The following is a 10,645-nucleotide window of genomic DNA, read 5'->3' on the forward strand; positions in this document are numbered from 1 at the left end:
GCAGAGAACTTCTCAATTCCTCTGTCACAAGCAATGCCCAGGCTGGACAAGGGGGGCTGATACCGTCAAGTTTAGAGAGTTCATGGTCTCACTTCCACAACCAAATTACCGCTCGGATTCTTCCTGCATTAAGAATCAAACGCTCAAGGTTGACTGCAAGGCACTGACGGAATCTCTGCACATCATGCAAGAGGCATGCCGCCCACCCAGTGCGGCATCACCTCCCAGGGCCACTCAAACAGAGGGCGACTCTCGCTCCAGTTTGAAACGTTCTCACCCAGTGGGAAGACAGTATTGGCCCAGATGGGTGGACCAGGCGGTGACTTCCCCCCCACGTGGCTTTGAGAAAGTTATCGCGTAAGCATCGTGAGGAGTGAATAGGAGCGGCGACACAAATGCATGAGACCGGTCTCATGTTGAGCCAAGTTTGTTTTTACTCCCAAATTCACGGACACGCGACTCCCGCACTCAAGCACTACTCTAGACGCAGCACAGCGCAACAAAAGCATTAAAAATACACCAACACTACATTTGACCAACATCAATAAAGAACATTTCTAAGACTACACGCTGCCTGCATACACCGGAGCACATTGCACGACTGCACACCATCTGTCTCCCAGGTGCAGATGAGCAGCGGCTCGCGATCCTTCAACCCCATTAGTCCCCACGACCCCCACGCTGACCCAGGCGCTACTGGTCAATCCCCTTGGCTAAAACCACCACCCCCCCTCCACTACAATCACCCCTGCCATACCCCCGCCCCCCCCTCCTATGCCCAGCCGTCACGCAGGAAATGGGTTAAAATGTGGCGCAAGCGTGCGTGTGAAGGCTGGGACTCCGCGACGATACTATATGTAGTGGCCCCGATGACTACTGGGAAACTAGAAGCGAACAAGCAACCCACATCCAAGACGTTCGCCACTCACCGAAACGCCATCTCTCTCCAGCAATGTCCATCATCGGTCCCCGTACAGTGACCACCACCGCCGCAGCAGGCTCTCTTTTGCAAGAGGGTCCCCCTTCTCAGTTGGTTTGTTTGCACGGGTTCATACCTGTAGTGTGGCTTATCAAGTCACCGGGACATCAAAGTCCATGTGAAGTCACACTCGCGTCCTCTATAAAGACATGTGGAAACTACACTTTTCCATAACAGGACCTCATTCTCTAAACCAGACTACAGTTGTTAAATCAATCCTATGGCCACATTGGCCAGAGGATTGAGTTAACACACAGCCTCTTCATCGCAAGCCAAACGCTCTACCCCTCTGCCCGTACTCGACATCTCTGCTTTGGCTTGCCCCAATACAGCGGATGGGAAATCCTCTCACCACAATCCCTGCCACAGGACACAACTCCTCTATACTCAGCGGGCTTGAGGCGATGTTGACGTTATCGTCATCCTTTTCGAAGCCTGTATGTATATGTACGTTTAACTTATTTCACACCGTACGTAGCCAACCGTGCTAATCAGAGTAAGAACGTTTGTTATTGCCCACTCTTATGAGTCCAGTCCATCACGAATGTGCATTAATCACACATTGCAGAAGGCTCTCTGAAACACTGTTTTGAGTCTGTTGCAGAACTGGCTCCGACTCAGGGATGAATCTCGAACATGAGCTGGCAGTGTGTACCACGTCTTTGGCCGGGAGATCCCAAAACTGCGCTGGCCGTATCACACACAATTTACACGCGGGTACAGCAGCAGGTCACCCAGAGCCGCGGATCGTAGTCAAAGTCGATTTGGGTATGTTGAAGCTGGTAAGATAGGATGGATCAGATTGATGAAGACTCTTGAAGACAATTAAGCATAATTTCTACACAATCCTGTATTTAATAGGTAGCCAGTGCAGCTCACCACGTATCACCAACTGAAGCGGCCGCAGACGAACAGCGCTGGCAGAGCCGAAGATGCTCTTGCAGTTGTCTATGCGGCAGATGATGAATGCCTGGACGAGCATCCTGGCAGTCTCCACAGAGCACGATGGACTGTGCGCAGTTGTCGAAGCTGGTAGAAGCAGCGTCTAGAGTCAGGCGCCTGATGCGAGTGGCGAATGTCAGTTCGCTGTCCACAAGGACACCAAGGGATGTTACCTTATTCGACACTGGATGTCACAGCCATGAAGTTGGTGGCACTCCCATAACTATTCTGCAGATGCGCTTCTCCACGCTGAAATTGAAGGACATTATTGCCAGTGTGAAGCAGCCGGGGCGATCGATGTTTGGCCCCAAGGGGAGCGGCATTCTACCAGACGCTGGGAGCCGTTCACACGGCGGTGCGAGAGTCGACTCCGGCTCTCGGCCCCGGCGCGTCCGATGACATTGAGCACCGCGGCCCATATCCCCACGCCGAGGCTCCTATCTAGAGCCTCCACAGCTCCTCCTTTTCCTTCTACTGCTCCTCCTCCAGCTGCTCCCACTAGAGTTCACAAACCCAGAGAGCCTGGAGCCACCTCTTCTCCATGAGCTCCAATGGTTCCACACACACCAGCACCAACTTAGAATCAGAATATCTATTTATACTAGAGGAATCCGATGAGTTAAAGCTCTTTTCTTTCACAGACATCGACTCGGTGTCCTCACTCCGACTCCCGAGCCACTGACTGAGTCTCCTGAAGCCTCTCATTCTCATCTCCCTCCATATGTTACGTGGAGCAGCCAACTGGGGACCTGGGTGCCCTCGGTTTGTCCGTGGTTTGGGCACCACACGTGCATCTGCCCAGGAGGGCGGCTTCACGACTTCTGCCGCTGGGTTTGGCTCGATGCCTAGCGGTCCTAGTCACTCTGAGGTCATGGTTTTCAATGTGCACGTTTTCACGCTCTTTATGTTCTATCTTAGAGTATATAGTAGCAGTCCTTTATAACCCGATGAGATACACAAACTGCACATCCTTCATCGTGTCTGCATCCATGCCTCTCTAGGCGCTGAAGGTTTTTAGGTCACAATGCCACCGGTGGTTTTGTAGGTGACTGGTTTCCTCCCACTTCAGAGTAAATTTTTGTAGGTGTTCCCGGTTTCACGCCGCTCAGGAAATAAAGTTTTGGACAAGTCAGATGAATGTGAAGCTGCTCAGTTCTCGATGCGGGCTCCGCAGCGCCTTCAGCCGGACGCAACACGTCAGCGATAATCCTCCTTTCACGACGCAGTTTGCTGGGCATCTTTGGCGATTGCTCCGGGCCGATTGCCTCCCCGTCTCCTCGATCATCCCAGCCTCTCCCCATTGCATCATATTGTACCTCAAGTTTAAATTGTTCACAAGTCTGCCTTGTTCAGTGGCTCCACACAACTTGAGTGCCTTGCTTTGACTGCACTCCGTCCGACTCCTACATCCGTCAAGAGGGGTCCGATCTCCATCTCTACACTTGTTCACACGCACGACCGAACTAATCCGAAATCTAGAATAAGTTTGTTCACGATTGCAACGTTCAATGGATATTCTCTATCTCAATACAACAGCTCCACCACAGGTGATGCTACGCAATGGAAACTCTACGTTGGTGCAAACAATTAACTTTGCGGCTCCTGTCACCTCGGGAGACACTCGTGGGTGTTAGAGGTCATGGCACAAGAGGCAGCGAAGCTTCAACTTTTCCATGCCATTGGGCTCACGACGTTCCTCACTGCCTACCTCCCCCTATCCTCACTCACGGGTTCTTGACCAGGACGTTCTTCATCATGATCGCTATTTCATGGTCACTTCTGTTCTACTTCTGTGCAATTGCTTTCTATTTTCTGATCATGATCTTCAGTCATTTAATTCCACTTTCTTATTGTGGTGAAGAGGATGATGGTTAAGGTGATGGGGAAATTCAATTAGGAATTGTGTTCTTGCTTTTACGCTATAATAAAAAAAACACAGATTTAGCATTCTGTGTGTTCAATGTAATGGCGCCTTAGATGGCTGATCTATGCCAGCAAGGAGCCAGAATGATTAAAAATACTAGTTGACAAGATCAATACTTGCTCTCGCCACGTATCTTGCCGATGGTCATAACCTCACCCAGGTCTGGAAATGGGCCAAGGTGAGGTCACAAATGTCTGCAGCCGCCGGGGGCTAATCCCGGTCCTGGGAAGCCGATCTTGGTAGTCTCAGCCCGGCCGACACCCAGGCCGCAGCGTCTAGTCATTGGCGTGCACCTTCTCGTGCTTCCTCAGGCTGCTGGCCTGGATGAAGGCCTTCTTGCACATGGTGCACTTGAAGGGCTTCTCACCGGTGTGCGTGCGTTCGTGGCTCTTTAGGCACGACAGCTTGCGGAACGTCTTGCCGCACGCGGTGCAGCCGTGCGGCCGCTCGCCCGTGTGGATCATCTCGTGGACCTTGAGGTCGTTGGCCTGGATGAAGGCGCTGCCGCACGCCTCGCACTTGAAGGGCTTCTCGCCAGTGTGTGTGCGCTCGTGCACCTTGAGGTAGGACACCTTGCGGAAGCCCTTGCCGCACGTGGTGCATTCGTGCGGCCGCTCGCCCGTGTGCATGCGGTGGTGCTTCTTGAGGTCGCTGGCCTGGATGAAGGAGCTGCCGCACACGGAGCACACGTAGGGCTTCTCGCCCGTGTGGATCATCTCGTGACTGCGCAGGTGCGAGTGCTTGCGGAACGTCTTGCCGCACGTCGGGCACTCGTGCGGCCGCTCGCCCGTGTGGATCATCTCGTGGAACTTGAGGTCGTTGGGCTGGATGAAGGCGCTGCCGCACACGGAGCACACGTAGGGCTTCTCGCCCGTGTGGATGCGCTCGTGGATCTTGAGGTACGACGTCTGCTTGAACGCCTTTCCGCACGTGGCGCACACGTGCGGCTTCTCACCCGTGTGCATGCGCTGGTGCTTGCGCAGGTTGCTGGACTGCGTGAAGGCGCCGCCGCACACGAAGCACACGTAGGGCTTCTCGCCGGTGTGGATCAGCTCGTGGCTCTTGAGGTGCGACATGCTGCGGAACGCCTTGCCGCACGTGGCGCACTCATGCGGCTTCTCACCCGTGTGGATCAGCTCGTGCAGCTTGAGGTCCTTGGACTGGGTGAAGGCGCTGCCGCATGTCGTACACTTGTAGGGCTTCTCGCCCGTGTGCGTGCGCTCGTGGATCTTGAGGTTGGACGACTGCATGAAGCCCTTGCCGCACGTGGTACAGATGTGGGTTCGCTCGCCCCGGCGGATGCGCACGGGCGGCGGCGGCCGCGTGTGCTTCCTCATGTGGGTCTGGATCGAGCGCTCGGTGAGGAACTCCTCGAAGCAGATGGGGCACGAGTAGCCCCCGTCCTCGTCACCGGGGCGCCGCAGAGCCGCCACTGCGAATCATAAACGCTCCGTTAGGACTCTACCTGTATTGGTGGTAATGGTGGATTGGTTAGGGTGGATGATGGTGTCTGGCAAAGAAACAACCCCCTACCTCCTCGGTGGTACCGGACGGTGGCCACCACAGCAGCTAAGAGGGGCTCTGGATGGGTGCGAGGGGCTGGTAACCTCTCCACCTTCAATTGAATTGCCACTCACCGAACTAAGCTTGTGCCGGAGGCCCCGTGAGGACAGGCGTCTATGGCCAGGAGACCTGCAGTGTTCTACTAAGAGGTGGGGCCTTACCATTAAGCACCTGCCTGGGTATTGTGTCATGAAACACTCAACCCCCTCAACTCCTCATGTAGCTTTAAAGCACTGCGGTGACATCACCGCCACTTAGTGGAAATTGGCGGTTGTTGTTGGTGGTAATGGTGGTGATAGTGACAGTGGTGATGGTAGTAAAGGTAGTGATGGTGATCATGGTGGTGGTGATGATTTTGTCTGTATTGCGCCATTGGAACTGCCACGAAAATGAACTCAGACAGCCAGGAGAGCCTCAGAACAAGGCATGAAAGGAGACGGTATCACAGAGCTCCTTCCCAAGTCTCTTCTTGGGGTCTCTCGCTTGCCAATCCCAGGCAAGGCCTTGTACCAGCCCGCCCAAGCCGGTGGCCGTGCCACGTGTCGATCGCTCTATTAACTTTACCCTTCGGCGGTGGTGTTTCCTGGTTTACTTCCGTTCTGGCGTAGTCACAAGCCACATGAGACCAACTTCACGGTGCGACCATGGGGAACTGTAGATTTATAAACGGGGGGCTAATGCCAACCAACAACTTCGCAATAACGTTTGGGGATACCCCTTGGGTAAGCTGTGGTTTTCTGGACGTTCGGTGATGCACATGGAAGCAGTGAGACGGGAGGGAGAGGAGGAGGAGGGGACCCACCCTGGCTCATGTTCTCCATCTTCACCGCCTCCTCAGTGCACTCCCAGCTCCCGCGAGCGTCTGGCAAGGCCTCTATGGCATCGCTGGAAGTGGTGGCATGGATGTCGTCTCCGCCCAGATCTGGCAGAACCATAAAAACAAAGATTCCACCCATTAACCCACAGAGACTGTTGGGGCAAGTGTTGCAGCACCTATGAAGGCCAGCATGGCACACGTGTGGGTGGTGTGGACAGTGCCACTGCCGGCCGCCTTCGTCTCCTTCATGGCTGAATCGACTTATGGGAGGCCCATTATTGGTTTTGATAAGCACCTCTGGCACAGAAGTCCCTCGGTTAACGTTTTCAATCCTTTCCGTAAAAACTACTGTTCACCAAAATAACTGTCAATCAAATTACCTTGTAAGTTGAAAAATAAGTCAAAATCATTGAGTCTGCACAAGAGAGCTGTTTCCACTGCAAAAACTGAAGATGAAATGCAAAAAAAGCTAGTCAAGGTCTAAAGTCTCAGAGATGGGCATCACTAATTGGCTGAGGGCATGGCCCAGCCCCCTTACGAGCACTCAGATTGGCCAAAATTGGCGCCCGCGTACATAATGTAAACATACCGTTAATCAAAATGTTAACGTTAGTCAAAACCACAGGGTCCTATGGGAGGCCAAACGTTAACTGAAAAACCATGAACCGATGTCACTGTTAACTGAGGGACTACTGTTTTGGCTGCGAGTGGGAATTTAACTCGGGTCACTGGGTCCATGGCACAGCAGGCAAACCACCGCACCACCACTGTCCACGAACACAAAAGAAAAACACTCATGCACACGACCACACTTGCACTACCAGACACGCGTACACACAACAGCCACCAATTCACCACGAAGTGGTGGTGATGTCACCACGGCGCCCGTGCCGTGCCAGACCAGGTGTACTCCGAGGCCATGTGGAGTGTCGAAGGCTGACAGGTGACAGGGACAGAACCAGGTGCCATGGGAGGTCTGATTGGGATGATTGTCAAAATATATTTTTTTAACCAGGTAAAGCCCACTAAGCTATGCAGCAGAAGTCACCTGGCCACAAATGACATCTCAACAAAGTGGCTCATCGTGTGGAAATTTCTCGCAGTCAAATACTCTGAACGCATGTTTCTAAATGTGAAGGGTATAACCGGAGGACCCAGAGAAAAATCCACATGTCCACGGGTAGAACATGGAAACTACAGCAGGGGTTCGGGCCGGGATCGAACCCACGACCTCCTGCATACCTGGCAAGGTAGTTAACATATCGCCACCGCAGCGCCCCACTCCTCTGCATGTATGGCAAGGCGATGTTGAATAATCCTTTCCCGACACAATGAAGAGAAAGATGCCCCAGAAGTTGTTGCAATCAGTGCATTCCCCGTTTTTTATTTAAATGGGGACCATCAGGGCAACTTTCAAATCCTGCGGATCTCGTACTGTGGATCACACAGTTGTAACGATGTTACATCGGATGGTGACATCACCACATCACCAAAGCACACTGCCCAGGTACAGAAACTTCTCCACTCTCTCCACAACTGCCCGACGCACGCAAACACAAACCTCACGTACACCAACACGTGCGCACTAACACGCATTAACACACATGCCCACACACACTAATACAAGCGTGCAAATACACATGAACGACGACAAAGACCACCCGTATAGCCTTAATAGATTACAGGATTGAGTGCTGTTAGCAAGCACTTATGAAGGCCGGCACGGCACACGAGGGAGTTGGTGGGGAGTCCCATGGCCGTCTGCCTTTGCCTTTCAAGTGCCAATATTTACACACTTCACCAGGTACTTATTTGAGGCTGAGTCGACCTAGGCGAGACCCAGGTCCAGTTCAGATAATTGTCACCGATGTTGACCGTGGGCAGGAATTGAACCTAGGTGGCCAGGTTCATAGCGCAGCTCACTAAATGCTGCACTACCACAATAACACACATCCCACACTACCACACACACATGCACATAGCAGCCGCCATTTGCCACTAAGTGGCGGCGATGTTACCACGGCACTTGTGTCAGGCTATGTGCACTTTAAGTCCACGTGAAGTGTTGAACGCCCGCTGACAGGTCACAGGATAGACCCATGTGCCATGGGTTGACTGAGATAAGTGGATGCACCACCTGTGCTCCCTACTGTGCTAACTTGCTGTGTTTTAGCCGCCTGACAATTCGATCGTTGTGTCGCTCCTCTGCACTCCGCTGTTGCTGAAGGGCGTCTGGCTACAATTTCCCAGGAGCATTCTTCACGAGCCTCTTCACAGAGGCTGATACCTTGACACCGCTGGTACCAGATATTGGAAAGTCCACTCAGCTTCATATTCTCTCGTACCACATCACTTCAGCTTTTCTCTAGCCCGTGCCGCGCCCGTTTAGACCCTTCTATCCGGTCGAACAAAAGCTGTTTGGGGGCATGTGGTGGGTGGGCATGCGTACTGCCAAACGTACACTAAGACACAGACAAACGCCTCCATACACTATGGTGCTGGGACACAGTGTGGCGCTGTTTGCGGGAGTCACACAAACCTAGATCACTCCTCTCGGTGAGACGCTGCTATGAAAGTGAAGTTCCACCAAGCGCCAACAGACCGTAAAGGGGTCTGGGCCTCACAGCACTGAGGGAGTCGCAGGCCAGAGGTCGCAAACGGGTTTTGATTCCTTACCCGTACCCGGCCGCACCAGGGTCGCAAACGGCTACCCGTACCCGGCCGGGTACGGGTAGCCGGGTATCGGGTAGGGTACGGGTATCGGGTACCCGGTTGCGACCTCTGTCGCAGGCTCTGCGTCATGGCAATTTGGGTTTTGGGAGTTTTGTAATATTTTAAAAACGAGCGACAAAAATACTTCCGGCGCAAAGCAGATCGCAAACCTCTGGTTTCCCCCTTCAAAAACACTGCCTGGAAATATAATTCTAGAGCAGTGCGAAGCGGGGAAACCCTCCAGAGACAGAGGCGATGTCACGCGTGGTTACTGGGAAGGGAACCCAGGGGAGACGCTCGGCCAGAAGCGGATGTGGGAGTTGAGCTTCACGTGGACTGGATCCCAAGTTATCGCAACTCTAATGGCCGGACTTGCGTAGTGGATCCTAGTGGTGCAAGTTTGGTGCGGAGACCTCGTGGTGTGACTCATAAATGTTAAGAGGGAGGTTAAAAGCAGCGGAGACATGATTTGTACGTGTGTGAAAGCTAGGGACGCAATGGCCACGAGATGTTAACTCCCTCACCTGGTATACAAGAGATCGTGGGTACGATCCCGATCCTGATGCCTGTATATTCGGAATTTGCATGTCTCTCTCTCTCCCCATGGATTTTTCTCTGGGTCTTTCGGTTTTTCCCTCCACATTTAGAAACGTGCGTTTAGAGTATTTGGCTGCTATACATTTCCACGTGAGATAAGCCCCTTCGTCGAGCTATCAGATGTGGGATGGTCGCTTCTGAAAACAAGCTGTATAGCTCAGTGAGCTTTACCTGGTAAGATAAAAATAGTTTGTAGTTTTATGTTGAACTTCCTTGGCACCGAATGTAGCCAACCATGCTAATTGGAGGTGGGCGGGGGGGGAGGGGACAACCAACTAAACACAGTTGAACCCGTAGGCTTTCGCAACCAATAGTATTCATAAGAGGTTTTTGTGTTAGATCACGTAAATGCGTCGCGAAACCCGCCACAGCCAATGAGTAAGGCTCGTCACGTAAACAAAACGTGCTAATTCATTACTAGTTCAGTACACCGGTGTGTTCAGGAGTAAACCCACTAAAACATTTACAATTCGAGTACCGTGACGTTTTTGCGGTAATTACAACTCGGCCTCATCAGGCGACGGCCACAGTTTTGGAGAAATCAGACGGAGTAAATGTGATGCCGTCACTTGTGAGCCAATCAGGTGCCCAATACCGGAGGGGGTGGGGGGAGGTGATGGATATCCATTATTCAAAACTAAACACATCAGCAAAAAGCAGTAGCGGCTGTAAAGAGATGAGTCTGAGTGCAGGGAGGGGAGTCACCCACTAGCGAAAGCCCCCGTGAGGGGTGGGTGCACCCCGGGGCTTCCCAGCCACTGGCAAATGAGCGTCCCCGCCTCCTCCTCTTGCTGTTCCTGCTGCTGCTGCTGCTCCACCTCCTCCTCGCACTTGATGAGGGCGCCGTGCGCCTGCAACTCCAACCCTGACATCTCAGCGGGTGTCTCGAGGACCTGCAGCACCTGGGGAGGGTGTGGGGTTCAAATGTCCACATGTAACCACACGCGGCAATCACACACAACCTACAAGCCACACGGGGCGATCACCACACACAGCCACACGGTGATGATAGTTATGATGATGATGATGATAGTGATCATGGTGGTGGTGGTGATGATAGTGATGATGGTGGTGGTGGTGATAGTGATGATGGTGGTGGTGATAGTAATGA

General features: G+C 52.9%; 1 protein-coding gene across 1 annotated transcript; it reads right to left on the reverse strand.

Annotated features, from left to right (window-relative positions):
• Nucleotides 1-411: 411 nt before the first annotated feature.
• LOC133360534 (zinc finger protein 585A-like) lies at nt 412-10,415 on the reverse strand. The gene is made up of 3 exons (XM_061579322.1): nt 10,275-10,415; nt 6,211-6,330; nt 412-5,277 (listed from the first exon to the last, which is right to left on the reverse strand). Exons 2-3 carry the CDS (start codon nt 6,227-6,229, stop codon nt 4,121-4,123), a joined length of 1,176 nt encoding a protein of 391 aa, XP_061435306.1. The 5' UTR covers nt 6,230-6,330; nt 10,275-10,415; the 3' UTR covers nt 412-4,120.
• Between the last annotated feature and the right edge of the window lie 230 nt (nt 10,416-10,645).

The sequence above is a fragment of the Lethenteron reissneri genome, chromosome 69 (assembly GCF_015708825.2).
Source record: "Lethenteron reissneri isolate LAM-NWPU_2019-01 chromosome 69, ASM1570882v1, whole genome shotgun sequence".
Taxonomy (NCBI): Eukaryota; Metazoa; Chordata; class Hyperoartia; order Petromyzontiformes; family Petromyzontidae; genus Lethenteron; species Lethenteron reissneri.